Below are 19,508 nucleotides of genomic sequence, written 5' to 3' on the forward strand. Positions count from 1 at the left end.
CCCTCTAAAATCTGTGTTCAAACCAGGCTGCACAGATGGTTAAATGTGAACCACAAGAATTCTGCAGCAGTGAGTCCAAAGGGTTTTAAGGAAGCCACTGATTGTGTCCTAGGGTGCCTAAGGACAGGCTGCAGAGGAAGAATAAAAAATCCATCAGATTCATTCTGAGTCAAGTTCTGAGTTTGTGCTTGAATGAGTGAATTGAGGTTAATGTAGTAGAACAGAACTTCTAAATGACTGTTCCCTTGTAATGGGTCATGAGCATCAGAAGTGGAAAATGCAACCTTTTCAAGGGAGGACATGTCACATGCTTGTCACCAGATGAGCAGGAGCTGATATTTGCATGGCAAACACACTTCTCACCCACTGCTGAAACTTTTGGGCTAAATGGCCACCTCCTCTTTTGCCTCATGGTATTTCAAACCAATGCCTTGAGATAAGCTGTTCCTGGAATCCAGCAAAGGCTGGAGCTGAGGAGGAGCACTCTGATCTCTAGGTGGGCATGGTCAAGTCCTGCAGATGTGCCCTCTTCCCTCTCAGTGCACAGTGAGCTCCAGGGCTTGCTTTAAATGTTGAAATAAGTTGTGTTGTAAAGAATTGATGCTGCTTGTGGATCAGTCAAGGTAAAGGGGATTTTTAAATTGACTGCTCCTGCAGCCCAGTGTGTGAAACAGGCTGCTCCTGTTCATGCCCTTCTGTATCCTGCTATAATTTGTCATAATGGAATTATGCCACATTCAGTTTCCCTCCCTGGTAAAGGAGAGGCCCCTGGAAGAGATGCTGGAGATCCTGGAACTGAATCCACTGAGCAGTGAGGAGCTGTGCTGTGAACAACACAGGATGTTTTTATTGTGCATTAATACATCAATACATGATGTACTGTGAACAAAACATGATGTACAGCACTCCCTAAACACCAGAAATTGCCTTCCATGGAAAAAAAGGGGAGACATCAAGATCTTTGTTTCCTTGGATTCTGCAGTGGAATGAAAATTAGATTGTTCTGAACATGCACAGAAAATGAAAGAATTTGTTGCAGAAATTCTTTTAAAAGCCTTAGGAACCATCCTTACAAAAGTCTAAAGCTGGGGTTTGACAAATCAGCATTTCTTAACATAAAAAGTTAATTGAAAATTTTCCAGTAATAGTAAAAGAGATTACTTTAAGAATGATGTTTTGATGTGTGAGGGAATAGTATCACTTGGTGCCTTCCTGAGAACTGCTGTCCTAGTTTGTTCTTAAAAATATATTTAATCCTTAAGTTTTAAAGTAGTTGATGTAAGCTGGAGAGGAAAACTGGGTGAAACTGTGAAGTTAATCTTGATGTTTGACCTGAATGAAATGTAATATTTCAGAAAATACAAGAGATGGAGGAAAGAAGAATCGTGAGGATAGGGGAATCCATGAAAACCTTTGCAGAAGTCGACCGTCAAGTGATCCCCATCATTGGGAAGTGTCTGGATGAGATAACAAAGGCTGCAGAATCAGTGGATCACAAGAATGTAAGTGTTGCATTGTTGACTGTCATGTTTAGTATTGGTCTTAAATTCATAGAGACTGAAATCCTGGGCCCAGGCTCAGCACAAGAGCTTTGCAGTCACAGAACTAAACCAAAGAACAGCTTCTTGTCCCAAGCTGCTTTGTCTGAGGCAGGATGTGCTCAGATTATTACCCAAATCTACTTAACATCCAGAAATGCCTGCAATAATTTTTAATTTTTTTGTTTTTTAATAAGGAATATTCTCTCATTTTATTAGGATAATTACTGTTTGAAATATTGCATTTTAAAAGCAGGCATCAGCATGTGTTGTTGGATATAATTTCAGATACTTAATCACCAATTCTTAAAAAGGTGTTTCTATGTCTCATAAACAGAAAGCTGTCTTTTTCAGAAATGCCTAATTCCAGTTAGCTTTATAATAATGAAAGTATTTAAAGTATTGGCTACAGGAATTATCACAAAATCTTTCTGTAAAATATTTCTTTACAGGTTTGAGGTTTGCTGGCAATCTATAAATGAGCAAATCTTGATGTCTGAACGTTATTTTCCTTTACAGGATGCAAAGAAACCTCTCTGATGGAAAAGCTGATAAAAGATTTCAGTTGAGCTTCCTGATGTACAGTGACCACAAGGCCAAATGTGTTTTCTGTTTTGTTTGCAGAGTGATCTGCTCCCTTCCTACATGAAGCCCCTGTTCTTCCAGCCTTTCACATTAGTGCTTCAAATGCTGACAGCATGGTTCTTGCTGCCTGTTTGAATTTCCCATACATGTTTTTCACTGGAATCTTTTCTGAGCTGTTCAGTGCCTGAAGCCATGAACTGGCAGCATAACCCTAAGGCTGAAGTTTTGAAATTAATCCTCTACTCTCTGTTCAGCAATTGATCTCACAGACAGCAGCATAGGAAACTCAGGGATCTGAAAACCACTCTGAGTGGGAAAAGGGGGAACTGGGCCAGCAATTCCCATATTAGAACAACACACCCTGCTTGAGATCCAGCTTTTGGTGCTGCATGGTGAAATCATGCTGGGGAGATTCATATCTCAGCCTACACGCTGCCCAAGTCTTCTTAGCAAAACACACATTAAAATTAAGCTGGGTGTTGGAATCAGGGTGAATTTTATATTCTCTTGCTCACAAATAAGTCCATGATGGCTCATACACAAGTGTGACATGGGAAATGATGACTTTGAGCATTTATAACTGAGTTTACCAGGATCTCCTGTAAACCCTGTGCTGACAAAAATGTATTTAACCAAAAAAGTTATATCTGAGCAGCTGCAGAGGGCTTAGTGTGTCCTATCTGGAAACAGTTATGTTCATAAAGATTTCTTTCTCCTTAAATATCATCAAGGATTTTTTCATCTCTGGAGCAGTCATTTCTAACTATGTTGATTATAATGAAAGTGCTGCACTGGTTATTAAACATGCAGCTGTGTAAGTAGGATTGCTTTATGCCCGCACTGCACTGCATAGAATTCCTGTTAATGCCAATAGAAACTGCCTGGACTTAGCAGGGAATACTGCTTTGCTGTTACTGTGTTTCTAAATCAGTTTTAAATATTTTTTTCCATTTCCTCTTTCTAACCACTTGAACACCACAAAGGTTGTGTGGCAAGTGTGAGCTGTGGTGGCTGCCAGGTGAACCTGTGCAGAACCTGATTCAGAGGGCTCTAGCAGCAGATAAAATGAATTTGTTATGGGCTTGGAGTTCCTGTTATGACATTATCTCTGTGATATATGGAGCAGGCTGGTTATTTTTAGCTCCATTGTAGTGGAATGATGTTTTGAATAAATGGAAGGAACACTGTAAAATTCAAAGGGGGAAAAGTGAAAGCTCCATGCATAGGATAAAATACCAATGGAATATTTAATTTAACATCTCTTAGAATCAGAGAATGGTTTGGGTGGGAAGGGACCTTAAAGCCCATCCAGTTCCACTCCCTGCCATGTTCAGGGACACTTTCCACTAGCCCAGGCTGCTCCAAGCCCCGTCCAATGTGGCCTGGAACACTTCCAAGGATGGGGCATCCACAGATTCCAGGCTCTTGTAGTCTCTCCATCTTTCCTGTAGGCTCCCCTTAGGTACAGGAAGGCAGCAGCTGAGTCACCCCAAAGATTTCTGTTTTCCAGGCTGAACAACCTCAATTCTCTCAGCTTTTCCCGCTCTTTCCCCCTCTTCTCTAATCCTTCTTCATTTTGCTTTCATGTCTATCATTAAACATATCTTCAAGTTTAGATCTCTGGAAGTTTTAATGTCAAGCCAAGACAGGATAATGGAAAGTGTTGTTCTACCTTGCTAAAACTCGTGCAGGAATTTCATGGTGCCACCTGATAGATTGTGAGGATCTTAAATCCACGTGGATCTTCACAATCCCACGAAGACTTTTGCAAAGCTTTTCCTGTAGCTGTGTTTTGCTCAATGGAGCCTGGCCTCTGGATATGTTTATATCCCAGCAGATTTCTCCTGAACAGCATTTTACCTAGAGCCACTCACAGAACCTGTGAAATGCCTTCAAAGCAACAAGTTCTTTTTATGTAACAGGGCAGTGATGCTCTTCTCTAGAGAATAATGATATTTGTGTGCCAAGGCACAGTATCTCTAGAGATCTTGGAATACAGCTGTTAGAGTATAGCATAATCTCTCTTCCCAAGAAAACAAGTAGATAAGAAGTCTATTAGGATATTTTTTTCCTGAGTCCATTAGATTTAAATGCATTTGGCAAGCTGAGGTCTGAATTTGATCTTATGCATAATTAATTTTGTTTGTAGACTTGAGTAGGAAGAATGCTATGGATTAGTTTGGATTTGATTTGTTTGATTTTGGTTTTTGGGGTTTTTTTTCTTTTCCCTCTGTCCAAAACAAAACAGCAAAGCCATTGTACACAATCTACAGCCAGTTTGTGGCTGACTTAGATCCCTTCTAGCAGTGCCAAAAAGGAATTTGGCTTCAGTGGCTCCTACACTAGAGCACAGGGCTGCTGGTGTGACCTTGGACTGCTCAGATGTTGGGTAAAGCTCATGAAACATTTACAGCCATTTACTGTCACTAAATTCACAACCAACTTGTTGACTTGTGGCAGAGTTGATCACACGAGAGCTCTGCTTTATAGGAGTCTTTATTGGAATTTTCCTCTGATTTGCTAACAGCTGTATTCCCAGGAAATCTGTACCTTAAATCTTCGTTATGAATCACTTACTGAAGTGTGATTTGCTTTTCTAGTCTGTGAAGTTCATAAGCTTTTACCCCTTTCCAGCAGAAGGTGGAGAGACTTGCATAGATCCTGGGCTCTGGAAGGGCATTAATTCCCAGGAATGAGCCTGGTCACTCCCAGGGTTGGTCCCACACAGACAAACATTCCTGTTCTGCCTTAAAGTGCCACCAATCTGATGTCTGAGATGTTTACTCTTGTGTTGGTCTATTTTCCCATTCCAGGATTCCCAGATGGTAATAGAAGCCTTTAAATCAGGATTTGAGCCTCCAGGAGACGTCGACTTTGAGGATTTCACACAGCCCATGAAGAGAACAGTGTCTGAATCCAGCCTTTCCAACTCCAGAGGGGATGGGAAGTCAGAGCCCAAGTATGGCAGCAAATCCAAGGGCAAGTTATGGCCATTCATCAAGAAAAATAAGGTACTGATTTGCAGACTTGAGCTTGGTGCTAGTATGTCTTTTGTCAATAACTTGTGTCTTGTCTCGTAATCTTGGCAAGTTTAGTTTTTTAAAGAGAATTTTAGATTCAGAGAGTTAATAACTGATGTCTTAATATGGTGTTTTGTTGTAGTCTTTGGTTACTTAAGTTTCTTTATAACTTTAATTATTTTTTCTTGTATAATTTCGTTAATTATGTTGCAGTTTTAAAATTAATTTAACTTAAGTTGTCACGTCTCTGCCATGGTCCATTTCTGTTCCTAACTCAGAGAAGGAGTTGTAAACCACTTACCTAGTGCCATGTGTGCCAACTAACCTTGTTTCCTGTGGGAAGCTTCAGTGTGGCATTACTGTTTTGACACTCCTCAAACTCTCCTTGGCTTTCCATTTGCGTGGTCTTTCCAGTCTGTGCACTGGGGTCAGCAGGGGGGTGGCTGGGAGCAGGGAATTGCTGGGATTCACTCTGAGGCACAACTAATGGAGCAGAACTAACTGAGCAGTTGACTGTTTAAAAGACCATATTAACTTATGTACCCATTAAACCTTTTTCATCCCACTGTCATACTTTACACCATAATGCATGGCAGCATTTATCTGGGGTTACCAGGACGTGTCAGGGGGACTGGGCTCAATCAGGTTTCAGTAACACTGATGGAAGCCCAGAATCGCTTTGTATTTTTGACCCCACTCTTGCTCTGACCCTTTACCAAAGCACTTAAATTTGAGTTTTAAAGGGGTTCTCAAGTTTCCTGTAGTGCTGGTGTGGGAGAGGACTCGCTGTCTGGTGCTTACATCAGTGTAGCCAGAATAAAACCACAACCAGGACTGACTCCTGAGCAAATTCATAGAGTGATCTGTACAAGTGAAGTGTGATGCACGTTGCTGAGGTATGATTTGGAAGCAGGAAGGAATGTGGTTTGTTGTTTTCCAGATAATAGAAACGCTACTGGGCACTAAGGTACCTTCCTTATCTGATCCATTTAAATTCAGGTATTTGAAAGCTCTATCCATGTGCATTATTGCAGCTGTCCACAGAGCAGAACAGGGCAATTTATGGGGATAGTGCTGCATGGAAGGGTCTGCATGAGCTTCCTTCAAAATACTTTTGTGTTACTCTTCTGTTGCATCACTTACTAATACTTTCATTTATCACAACTTTTCATTTAACACGACTCTTAACTACTGCTTTCTCCCCTCTTTTAAACCATGGCCTTTAATATTTAATTATTTAATTGGTTTTTTCTCTGAATTTCAAATATTGGTTTTGATGCTTATTTTCGTTTTGTGTTTTATCTTTTTATTTTGGTTTTTATTCTGTCACTTCTCCATCTCTTATACGTAGCTTATGTCCCTTTTAACATCCCCCCATCAGCCCCCTCCTCCTCCCCCTGCCTCTGCCTCACCCTCTGCTGTTCCCAACGGCCCCCAGTCTCCCAAGCAGCAAAAGGAACCCCTCTCCCATCGCTTCAACGAGTTCATGACCTCCAAACCCAAAATCCACTGCTTCAGGAGCCTAAAGCGCGGGGTAAGTTCTCCTCTGGATACCTCTCTCTCTCTTTTTCTCTCTCTCTCTTTTCTTTCTTGCGCTTTTATTGCACGTTCTGTTATGTAAAAACTTTTGTTTTGTGAACGGTTCCATTGTGTTTTATCACAACATGCAGACAAATCCAAGGGTTCCCAACATATCAAGCCATTTGTAGTCAAAACCCCCACAATGAAACCACAAAAAGTACAGTTCCTGATGGAAACTACAAATCTGGGTGTCTTGGGGAAGAGGAGCTGAACATGAATAATGCTCATGTAAGAAGTCAAAGTCTTTAGTTTTTCTCTCTGCAGGGTGGGTTCAGCTCAATGTCTGTGTTAGAAGAGTAAATTAGGAGGGATTCTAGGAGATAATAGTTGCGATTTCAGTTGGTAAAAGCTCAGTGTGGAATGATGTGACATTGTCACTGGAGCAGTGGGGACTTTGTTCCAGTCACTCATCTCATGGTTCAGGTGCTGCAGTGTTAGTTTGTGTAGGAACTCTGAGTCTTGAGATAAAAACTGGTGAGAGGAGGAAGGTGAACTGATTCTGGGTGGGAACAAAGCCTTTCCATGGTCCATGTGTGCTTTAAGCCAGGGCTGCCAGGTCAGGGGAGACTGGGACACAATTCCCAGCACCACAATGCACAGTTTAAACTCATATTCTGCACAGTTTAAAATCATATTCTGTGTGCAAAAGCTTTATTGGTGCAGTATGCAGGCTCCAAATGACAGAGGGAGCAGCATTTGGGATTCCCCTGCCAGCAGCTGCAGTGCAGTGTGTCAGTGCTGCTTTAAGCATTGTGTGGTGGAAAGATGCTGGAAGCCTCCAGGGCTCATTTGGGGATTCTCCTGGGTTTAGGTCACACTGGACCCACATTTTGTGACACAACACCACTGTTCCAAGCTCAGTGTCCCTGTCTCCTTTGCTGCTGATAAAGAAGGAAATATGGCCTGAGGTTTTCCAGGTCAGCTGCTGTTCCTGTTGCTGACAGCAGCTGTGGTTATATTCATACACCCGTGTTGAAATGTTTGTGTGGAATTAAATCCTCTCATTGGTGGTCTTCATAAGCAGTAAATAAAATGTCAGGTCCTTGAGATAAAATTTGCCATTTTTCAAATAAGACTTTATCTTCCCAGACACTCATACATAGCATGGTTCTACTGAAAATTTGCTGGCACAGCGTGGCTTTGCCTCCTAGGTGAAGCCCTTAGAATTATTTTCTCCTGTAAAAATTACAGGAAGGAGATAAAAGAGTTCAGTATTTTAAATGTTTTTTAGAGCAGACAGTAACAGTGAGGAAGTGACTACTTAAAAAAGCCCAAATTCTGCTCCAGGCACTCATTTAGGTCTGAGGACTGGAGCTGTATAAAAGCAGAGATGATTTCCATGGGGAACTTCAGTGGTTGGTTACAAAGAACTGAGAGCAGTGCTGTAAACAATGCACTGTCTCATCTGGTTACAGACAGAACAGTTAAAAATAAAGATGTTTTAAGCAGTTTCAGTTCTTTGCTAGGAAATTGCCATTTAATGGGACACTCAGAACACAAAAAATCCCATTTCTTCCCATCCCTGTTTCACTGGGGAAGTGGGAAGTTTCTAATCTGTCCAAAGGCAGGTTCTGAACGTGTCCCTCCTTACCTCAGTTGCAATTTGTCTCAGAGCATCTTTTCTCAGTGGTTTTTCCAGGTGGAGGCAGACTTTCAGTTCTGCTTGTGCAGCAGCAGAGCTGAGGGTGTGCTGGGTGGTGGCACCACTCCAGGGGTGGCAGCTGGAGCCCTCCTTGTCCTGGGCAGTGCTGGCTCACTCTGGGGTGAAGGTGCTGCTGGAGGTCAGGGGGTGTGTGGCAATCTAATGCTCCATAGTGACATTCAGAGAACAGAATGTTGAAATGAGTATTTCCTACTTAAAAATACTGGTTTGTAGTTCCATGGGCACTTCACCAGTTTGTATTTCAAATGTATGAATCCCTACTGACTGATTGCTTGGCCATATAAGCAATTACAACTAATTGCTTATCACAGTTCCTGAAGGAAGGCCATTATTTTATGTATTAAATAGCTAAGAAATCCAATCACAGAATCAAGAATTCTGCATGCCATATTGTTTTAAATCCTTTGTGTGAAAGGCAAAGTAATGAGAACAATGTCCTATAGTCTTCTCTGGAATCCCTCAAATTTCTGCTGACACATTCATTGAGAATGTGCAAGGAAGGGCTATTGCTAAATCCTCATTTAAACCTTTCACTGTGTTCTTTTGCTATTTCATTTCCTTCCCCTCTCAGCTACCAGGATGTTTGTGTGTAAATACTTTTCCTGCCTGACTCATCCTGAGGGTTTGGAGTCCAGTGTTCAGATCATCATCTCTCATCCCAGAGGGATGAACTCAAGCCCCTTGGATCATTTAGAGATATGGAGGAGGAGGAGAGGCTGAAAACCTCTGGCAACTTGCTCTGTCTCATTTGGACACTTGTCAAATTCACATTTTAGAGCTCCTTGGTGATTTGTATTTTACAAATGGTCAGACTAAGAGATCATCAAAGTGCCATATGACCTTCAAAAATAAAATCATTCTAACCAGGCAAAAAGAAAATCAAGAACCACCCACAAATCCTTTAAATTTGTCAGGTGAAAAAGAAGAACATTTCATTTGTACATCAGGGAAGGAGCTTTTTGGAAGGTCATGCAGGGACCAGCAGGGCAGCACAGTGTAACAGGAGTTGGGACTCTGGATCATTTCATTTGCTCTGAATTGTCTCTGCACTGCTGGGTTTGTTCCTTGGCAGAATTCCACTCCAGACACCTTCAGTGAAGGTGCCCACAAGGCTCTTTAAGTCTTATTTTAGAGCATTCAGCCAAATTGCCAAGCAGGTGCTCCCTGGATTTCTTGATAACCTGAATTCTCAAATTGTACAAAGCCAGGGAAAAAAGTTTACTTCAGAAAAAATGGGATCACGCTCCTTTTTTGCACTGTCTTAAGGAATAAGGAAAATAAAAGTAACTCTTTGACATGAGCAAGTCCTGAGACCATAGCAGGATAAATTCCAGCAGCAGGAATTGCATATTGTAATTGATCCTTGAAACACAACACAGGAATGGATTCCATGCAACTCCTCCATGAAATCTGGGAGATCACAACGTGTCTGGAGAGAGAGTGTTTTAGCAATTTCCTTTTAAAATTTTGGTTTAGCGTCTTAGGTTGCATTTGGCAAAATCACTGGTGACTGTTAAAACACATTATATAATTAGCTATGATATGTTCTATGCCCAGTCTGGTTTTAATTTTGCTTCCAAACCAAAAATCCAGTGAATCTTGTTTTCATGGAAGAAAACAGATGCCTGAACAATTCACAACAGATGCAAGGTTAATGTGGAGGCACCAATACCAGTATCAGTGGTCACTGCCAATATGAAATCCTAGTCTGTTAAAAAAAAATTTAAATATTTAGGTGCTGACTCTTGTCAGTGTCTATGGTTTTCTAATCACATTTTTGAATTTCCCTCAAAGCTTTTTTCTTCTAACCCCAGCAGCAGAAATGTCCATTATAGAGAATATCATAAAACTGTTAGAGCACTTATTATGGATCAGAGCTAGGAGAGGGGGAAAACTGTCATGCATTTTTTGTGTTTTTTCTAATAGCTGCTTTAAAAGACGCTATAAAATTAGTGTAGCACTTCAAATCAACTTCATCTCTTTAGGGAAGTTAAAGCCAGAAGAGCACAAAGAAAGAGGAACCAGTTACATAACTTATAATTTCATTTATGCTTGCTCTGCTTTTTCTAATTCCATTTTGAGGACAAAGGAAACTCGGTATTCTGCTGGTTGGTATTAATTTTGTGTTCTTTAATTTTATTGCTGCAGCAGCAGTAACATCAGCACCATTTTTTAAAAGAGCAATCCTCCAAACTAACAACATCCAGGGGTAGAACTTACACCTTTGAATGACTCCGTGTGTGCTGGACTTGACTTCCCTCCCTCTCCCCAGAGCCTGGGAAGGGGCTGAGCAGGGAGGATGGTCTGGGAGCTGGGGCAGACATTGCTGCCAGCATCCAAGTTCCATAAAGCACACAGAGGAAATTTTGTGGTTTCCTTTCTAGTGGAAGTTGTTGACTTCATTACAATGTGATTTTATTTCCATTGCACCCATTGCTGTGTCCCTCCCCGCCCGTCTCCTCTGACACTCTGTGCACTCCTGTCCCTCGACACCCAGCTCTGAGTCTGCCCCACTGATCAGTACTTTGTTGTTCTGTGAGCATGCAGAGGCAGCAAGCAAACCACCCCTTCTCCAGCCTGCTCTGTTCCCTGCCCTGGGAACACTTGTTGTTCCAAAGTCTCTCTCTGTGCCGAGACCGGGACTTTTCGGCGGGTGGGGTCATTAAATCCATGGTTTGTTCTAGCACTGAGAGAGATGCCTTCTGGCCTTGGTATTTAAACAAGCATTTAAAAATACCATGTTTTCTGATCTCTCTGAGCACGCTGATCTCTTAATATCCACCTGGCTCCCACTCTGCCCTTTGAGGGCAGTCAAACACCAAGCTGCCTTTTGCTGTAGAAGCAGTGAACACAGGTGCCGCGCTCATCCCTGGTGTAACCAATGTGTGTTTTCTCTTGCTGACTCACCAGCAGACACAGTCTTTGTATATTCACAAAGAACTCATGAAGAGGACTTTAGGGACACCCACGTGTGCCGTTGAGGCTAGGGAATATGTTGTAAGTCTGAGTATGGTGTGATCAGCCCATACTGTTGCTACACAGTCGCTAACCCCACTTACAACGCCGGCCCCAGTGTGCTGTGGGAATGTGCTTTGGCAAAGAGCCAAGGAAAATTTGGTGGGAGGCAAGTGGCAGCTTACAGTGTGATGTGCAGGAAAGATAATGTCTGCTAGTCCTGGAAATGCTGAAATTGGCACAATTGAAATAGCTGGACCTGTGAAATTCAAAGTATTGTGAACAGGTTCTGCATATTTATGTTAAATGATTTCATGAATGCAGTCTTGAGCATCACGAGCCCTGATGGACAGGAATTCTGTACTTTGGTTGTGAGGCATTCCCTAGAGCCTTTTGAAGCTTCTGTGAACTGTCTATAATGATGATAGTTCATGGAATCAAGATATGTGACCTCTAAATCTGCTACTTGGACAAAGCAGAGTATGGGGAGATTGTTACAGGGCCACTAAAAAACCAACCAAACAAAAAAAAAAAAAAAAAAAAAAGAAAATTACCTCTTGGTTGTATGTATGGAAGCCCAGTGTTTTATTTCAACCCTGTTTTCTGTAAGTGAGGTTAGTGGCCGTGACTGTCCAATAACACATGGACCTGCTGGCTTTCATGCTCTCATGTGTTATTGAAGCTTGTGGCTCTTAGACTCTTCATTATTTTCCCTGCAAGACTAAGCTAGGCTTGGTTTAAATTGACAGCTTGAAACACATTTGCTCATTTCAAGGAAATGTAACTTACTTGATCATTCGGGGGGAAAATGCCTTTGTTCTCCCAAGAGCTGTGAGCAAGTTTCTAGCTGTGAAAAGCCAATAGAATGGGCAAAAGTAGTTATGTAGTGTTTAATGCAGATTTATTTTCAATCTGCTTATATTTGTTTATAGAAACTGAATCACTGTCACGTAAAATTACCAATAAATTTCAGAAATGGAAAACTGTGAACATGACTTTTTCAGCATTTCATTGTTTCCAGCCTATGAACTGCTTTATTTATACTGGTTATAACAATCCCTGATGTACTATTTGGAAATGCTATTAATAAGTTCTCTATTTTTGTCATACTTAACAGCAAAAGAATTGGGCATACAGTGTCTGTAATCCCTTTCAAATTTGCTGAATTTGCAGCAAAAGAATAGCCTTGATGCAGATGATTCTCCGCAGTATTTAGTGCCTTTAGAATGAGTAGTGTTTAGCCACTAGAGCATGTAGCATACATTTGTGCCTTTTTAGAGTGCTTCATAGGTAAATATTTATTCTGCACCATGAGTCTTGTCTGTATCTATGTACAAGAATCTCAATTTGTGCTGATCATGTCTATGCTAAAGTTCACAGGAGTGCTAAAGCAATGATGCAAACACAAGCTGCCTACGCTGAATTTCTTCAGACCATTCTTTCTCCTTCTATGATTGCTCTCTCCAATGGATTGGTTTTGTTTGCTTTATTTTTTTAATGGCCTCTTTAGCTCAGAGGGTGAATTTCTTCATGGCACTGTAATTATTATCATGTGTTTGTTCCCTAATGGACTGGACTGCAGAGGGAAGTGTCACTGCTGCCTTGTCACTGAAGGGTCAGTTCACATGCAGCATTTCACTGTTATTTCAAGATCATTTATTTTCCTTGAATGGCTGGCATGTGTTGCTGTAAAAATCCTGGTAACTAATAGGAATTGTTGTTTTGGGGAAAAAAAGTGTATTTCTTAAATCAGCTGCCCACAAGAGGTGTGGGGCCTTTATTTTAAATCCCATCCTAATGAACTGTGTTTTTGCTAGAAATGGAGCATCTGTTTGAGAACACCATTGCCAGGAGCTGCTGGTAGTGTCAGAGAACTTGAATGGAAAGAGGTTCTCAAGTCTGGCAGCACAAATCCTTGCCTGGAGAGAGGCATTTTCCAGCTTTTACCTTCCAGCTGTTGTTAACATGGAGCATGTGCTTTTGTGCACCTCAAGTTTGTTGGGTAGCTGGAGCATTTCACAACTGCCTCAAGAGCTGGCAGGCAGCTCAGTGCCCTTGCTGGAGGAGGAGGAGGAGGCTGGGTGGAGTTTGGATTCTCTTTTCTATCTGGCTTTAGATCCTGAGCAGCAGCTCACTTGTGCTTGGCACAGAACTGAGCACTGTCAACCCCCCTATCTCTTGGAAATCCTCTGAGCTGCAGCTGTTCTGTCATTTTGCAATGATGGAAGAGGCTTTGGGAATTTTGGTGGTTGTGTGCCCAGGCACAGTTGTTCACCTGGGAGTTCCTGGGGCACGTGCCCAGAGCTGTGTGTGCAGGTGAGGCAGGGCAGGCTCTGCTCCATGGGCACACACTGCTTTCAGTCTCGCTTTCCCAGAGTAACTAAAAGATAATATTTGGGCTCTGTCCCAGGAAATGTGGTAAATTCTGAAGAATGAGATCATGTATATCATTTAAGGAGGTTGAATAATGTCTTACCATGCTGTCATAGAACGAATTTGGTGTCAAGAGAATAGATGTTTTTCTTCCTCCTCCTTGGGCCTGACCTTGTCCGACTATGGCCAAAGTACGTTTGAGTCTGAGCATTTATTTCTGAAGTGTTCAAGAATGTGAAATGGCTTTCTGTGCCTGCCTGGGCAGCACTCTGCAGTCCACAGGGACAGTCCAGGGGTGTTGTCCTTTGGCTGTAGCCAAGAACCAGGCATTCCCTGGAGGTCCATGGTGCTGGGTGCTGCTGGAGCTGCTCCTCTCCCCTGAGGTTTGGCTCAGACCCCCCCAGAGCCCTTCCATGAAGGGGCTGATGCATTTCTGCACATTTTTGATCTAAAGTGACACCCATGCATTTGCCAGCTGTCAGTTTTTCCCACCACAGTGCTGTGATGGGAGCTCCCAGTGTTGTTGGTGTAGCTGTTGTCAGTCAGTCCAGGTCTGATCTCACCTGTGCCCAGGTCCTGCACTTTCATTCCCATTTCTGGCCAGGTCATGGCAGCTGCCCAAGCCCATCTTGTGAACTTTTGCACAGATCTGTTAGTGTGACCCATTTTGCCTTCCAACAGCAAGGGGATTGTGTCATTTTATTGTAACATCAACCTCAAAAAGTTCCTCTTCTACTGATGCATTGTTGTTTTTTCTTTCTCTCCCCCCACCCTGTATCTCTCCAATTTTACATGAAGCTTTCTCTCAAGCTGGTAAGCACATTTACAGCATGCCTGTCCTGTGTTTTAATCACAATTTCCTGTGTGTGTTTAATGTGCACTGTGTCACATGTGACATGCCACTGAAATTAACTGTTAAATTTGTTTCTTCTTTGTGTTTGCTTTTTTTGACATTTATCAGATAAATCTGAATACACAGGTCTGGAGTCTAATAGAGGTGATCAGAATTCAGTTTTCTAATAAGCTGCTAAAAAATTAACTCTAATACATAGTTTAGTTTTCACTTTTATAATCTAGGGCTATGAAAATGTAGAAAAACAGTATTGAGCAATTCTGCTACTGTATAAGTATAGATTAAAACATTAAAAAAGGGGGAAAAAATTAAAATAAAGGTGTCTGTGCTTGCTGGACATTTCCAGAGAGCCATGCATGCCTTTCTGTATAAAGTAGCTGCAAAGTTTGCTTTCCATGTCCAGTATTACTGGAAATCTGCATCATTATCACCTACATTTTACAGCCCTATGTAGTTCTTCAGAATAACCAATAATGACATTAATTAAAGTTCTGTAAACCTTAACCTTAACAAGGTTAACTCAATCTCATTTGACTTTGCAAATTGAGAGCTATGAGTCTGTGAATCCTACATTCCATCTTGGATGCAGCTGGGAAGGTTACTTGAACTATGGTAAGATAAAGATGTTACTGAGCTGCAAAGGGAAGGGGTGAACAGAGCTGGGAAAGCAAATTATGTGCTGAACTCCATGCACAAGGGACTGTTTTGCTTGAGACACTCCACCCCTTGCTGTGTCCCACAGCTTGGCCGCATTCCTTTGGATCTGGAGAGCCCCTCAGCAGGAGAATGTGCCTGGTTTGCTGCCTCACCTTGTGCAAACACACAAAGGCTGCAGCCAGTGAGGGCATTTGGGGACCTCAGAGGATCCACAGGGCCACCTAAACTGTGTCAGCTTCCAGGTTCTCTTATTCCTCACCAGCTGGTGCCTTTGGGTGCTCTTTCCCTTCCCTGGGAGGGTGGGCAGGCCCTGGCACAGGGTGCCCAGAGCAGCTGTGGCTGCCCCTGGATCCCTGGAAGTGTCCAAGGCGAGGTTGGACAGGGCTTGGAGCAGCCTGGGATAGTGGAAGGTGTCCTTGCCATGGCAGGGGGTTGGAATAAGATGAGCTTTAAGATCCCCTCCAACACAAACTATTCTGGGATTCTACATTTATCTTGTGCTTGGACACATCATTGTGGACCTCTTCTGCTCATGGCAGCTCATCCAGCTCATCATGGGCCGCCAGAGCTGGGCCTGGAGCATCCCTGGCACTTTTGGGTCCTGCTGCTGCTCTGGCAGCACAGTGACTTTGCTGGGCTCCTTTAGCAAGGTTGCGTCTCACTGAAGACCTGTGGTAGGTCTGAGGAATGATGGGAGTGCCTGGAATATGTGCAAACCTTCTTTGGGCTGTTGCCAAGCCACTGTCCTGGGAGTCCACTGCATTTATAGCAGATTTCCACTCATTTTCTTGGTCACAGTGCTAGTGTGCTGTGTAGCTGAGTTAAGCCTTTGTATGTAGGAATAAATCCTCCAAAAATGGCTGACATGGCCTTTCCCTGGGAATTGCAGAAATTGGAAAGATGTGCAGGGAGGACTGAGATCCATTTTCCCCCTAGATGGAGAAAAGCAGCTTTTGGTAATCTCCTCTTGGATCCTCACTATGCAAGAGCCAAAACTGGGGCTGAAAAAGCTCATGGTCTCACATGTAGCTTCAGTCCAGAAACTGGTCCTAACACAGGCTCTGTTTTCACAGTCCTTCATCTTTTGACAGTTTGAATCCTAACTCAATCTCTTTCTGCAAGGACACCTTGTGAGCAGCACATCAGAAATAGCACAGCTTTCCCTCACCTCACTGCTGCAGCATCTCTAAAAGCGTAGGCAATGTCCACAGCTTGAGAGGTAGCCCAGGTGTGTTTGTGCTTGAGAGCATGAAATGTGCCCAGCATGTGCAAAAACTGCTCTTGACTCTCCTTTTTGGACCAGGGGCTCCAGGTTCTGATGGGGAATTCCTGAGCACAGCCTAAAGCTGGAGTGAGGTCACATCCCAGCCTTGGGTGGCAGCTCCATACAACTCCTGCCTTGGTCTGAAGCATTGTGAGCCAGGCTGCTGGATTTAGTCCAGCTTAGAACTCTTCAATCAACTTGAAGAATCAAAAATGAGATTCCAAAATGATGCTTTTCCAAATTTCACTCTATCTGTTGCATTCTTTTAATGTACAGCTGGGGATATTTTCAAGCCTGTCTCTTCTGCTTAGAAGTGAGGAGGATATGTCAGAATGTTATCTAAACTTTTCTGTAAGTGCTTGTTTGTTTACAGAGCTGCCTCCAGATGCTTTGCCTTAAAAAGATGTGTGTGGCTTTAGTGTAGATTATCCATAAAATAGATTGAATCACTCTCATATCTGTTGTGATGTGGGAGTTGCTGTCAAGCAAAATCTAAACGTTGAAGAATAAATTAAAATAGATCTCTCCTCTACCAGACACATCAAGTAATGTAAGCACTGGTAGGACTCTGTGGGGAAAGTTTCAGAATCAGCATAACTTTCTTAGTAATTTGTCTTAAATTTGTTTTCTCATTGTCTCACAAACAGAATTTTAAGTATTATTGCAGAGATGATCAAGGCTTCCCTAGAAGCACATGCCATCTTTGACTGATAATCAGCACAGCAGTTTCCTCAGGCCTGCTCTGTGACTTTGGCCACTCCAGAGGAGAAGGTGACCTGTGTGTGGCTGTCCTCCAGCCCTCTGACACCCCCAGACTTTGGTTTTGAGCAGCAGCTGCAGGAGAAAGTCACAGAGTCCCAGTACATTCAGTACAGAGCCAAGGTCTGATGAGCAGCTTGTGTGGCAATGTCTCCTCTAAATCCCTCTCCTCAGAGAGAAATTTGGAGGTTTAGCAGACTGATGGCCCAGCCCTGCTCAAGGCTCCCAGTGAGCTGATGGACCACTAAGTTTGGTTACTCAGCTTTGTGGTTTTACCCTTCTATCTCCCATATTCCCCTTAGAAATGGGACAGGAAATGAGCAGAAGCCAAAACGAGCAAAACCTGCCCAAATTCAAGCTCATGCACAAGAACCTCACTCCCTTATGGTGCAGCTAATCAGTATTAATCTGTTCAGTATAGCCCACCCAATCTGCCTCCATTGCCTTCTGGCAAGACAAAAATAGGTGTTACTGTGAAGAAAAGAGTGTGGATGTATTTTATGTGTCATCTATGTGCTATATCAAATGGAGGCAATCAAGAGGAGACATAGCAGAAGGCAGAAAAGGGGTTTTCAAGCAGAATCACACAAAGGTAACCACTGTGGTCTTCACATTTTATTTTTTGCCCTTTGGTTATGATTTCAAACTGACTGATTCCATGGCTTTGATATAACTTCTTGTTTTTATGTGAGTACAAGTGAGAGAGGAAAAACCGAGAGACTTTGGCGTGGAATGTGGACCATGGAGAGTAAGCAGCATGTTTTTTAAATTGCAGAGTCCAGTGGGGAATGCCTCTGTTTTAGCTTGGTGTGTTCAGGAGAGTCCTGATATAAATGAACTGTGTTGGACCAGCAGTCAGTCAGCAGTGCACAGAAGTGTAACTGTGGCATGGGAATAAAAGCCAGGAACTGTTTTTATAGGAATGCTGTTTGTAGCTGAGTGCAAGAAGGCAGGAAGGATCAGCTTTCCATGAGAAGGGAATGCTGTTTAAAAAAAAATTGATGATAAAACTGTAGATAAAAATAATTTCTCATCTTTGCTGTTGAATTCTGGAATTCTCCAGCTGAACTTCCATTAGCCACTCTTAGGGAAGCAGGATGTTCCTGGGATCATTTTGAGGGCATCCAGATTCCTCACCATTCAGGGACTGATAACACACTACAAATGAGAACAATGCTTCAGACCACTGTGATTTTGCACAGGTTTTTGTGAGCGGCTTTCAAAATGCAATCCCAAAGGATTCTTTCAGTCTCTGATTATTAATTTTTTTCCTTATCCCCCCACCCTCCATTCCACTCTGTGCAGGGAGCAGGCCCAGAAGATTTCAGCAATCTCCCACCTGAGCAAAGAAGGAAGAAGCTTCAGCAAAAGGTCGATGAACTGAACAGGGACATTCAGAAAGAGATGGATTCAAGGTGAGTGAAACCCCTGCAATGAAAAGTGAAATTGCGCTGAGCAGAGCCCCTGTGTGTGATGGATGTGGGTACATCCCAGCAGGAGAGGCTGTTTTGACATGATGGCATCATCCAAAGTCAGATCTGTAGCTCAGGTTTCCTGGAAGCAGGAAGATAATGACTCCTGTGCTTCTGTGAATGCTTTTTCTACAAGGCTGCATTTATCATTCTGGTTGAGAATAAGGCTATTTTAGCTACACACTTTTAATTGATTCTGGCAGCCTGTGTTTGTGCTTTGTGTTTGTTCACATTCTGTAGTTGCATTAAAGATTCAGCGTGTTTTGTTTGTGAAACACAGAACTTTTCTTCCCTGGAGGATTTCAAGACTGGTCTCTTCCTAAATACTGCTTTGCATTTGTACACATGTGCCTACATTTTGTGTGAGTTTGCTTTCAAGAACCTATTTATTTTGCCTACTAACCCAGAATTTCTCCTTTATATTTTCTATCATGGATAAGAAAAGAAAATTGCACATGGTTATATGATTTCTCATTGCTTTGTTTTTTTCTTCTGTGGTAACTTAGGTTTGCCTCTGTGTAGGTTTTTCTTTCTGTTCTGTATTGATTCTGAGGTAACCCAGCATTAAATCAGATATGGAATTGCAGCAGAGTGAAGTTTAAATGAAGATAGTTTATGATGGAGAAAATAGCACCAGCAGTTAAATAAGAGTTAAACAAACAGTAATAATTGTGAGTCATATGTTTGCAACATTGTCCCTTAGGGCTTCAGGCACAGAGCAGTCCCACTTCCTTGCCACCCACACTTTTTCCCGGTTTCCACACACACAAGGCAAAGGCACAGGATTT

At 42.4% G+C, this 19,508-nt stretch overlaps 1 protein-coding gene across 10 annotated transcripts in view; it reads left to right on the forward strand.

Moving 5' to 3' along the window:
* FNBP1 (formin binding protein 1) overlaps positions 1 to 19,508 on the forward strand; it is a 93,030-nt gene that overhangs the window by 62,946 nt on the left and 10,576 nt on the right. For 4 of the 10 annotated variants that reach the window (XM_030961162.1, XM_030961156.1, XM_030961160.1 and 1 more), the window contains exons 8-12: positions 1,356 to 1,502; positions 4,937 to 5,134; positions 6,495 to 6,677; positions 14,514 to 14,528; positions 18,554 to 18,663. In XM_030961162.1, the coding sequence (XP_030817022.1) occupies positions 1,356 to 1,502; positions 4,937 to 5,134; positions 6,495 to 6,677; positions 14,514 to 14,528; positions 18,554 to 18,663 (653 nt within the window). The remainder of the gene's footprint in view (positions 1 to 1,355; positions 1,503 to 4,936; positions 5,135 to 6,494; positions 6,678 to 14,513; positions 14,529 to 18,553; positions 18,664 to 19,508) is intronic. The other 6 variants (XM_030961159.1, XM_030961164.1, XM_030961161.1 and 3 more) reach the window with 3 other exon arrangements.

This window comes from Camarhynchus parvulus, chromosome 17 (assembly GCF_901933205.1).
Source record: "Camarhynchus parvulus chromosome 17, STF_HiC, whole genome shotgun sequence".
NCBI lineage: Eukaryota > Metazoa > Chordata > Aves > Passeriformes > Thraupidae > Camarhynchus > Camarhynchus parvulus.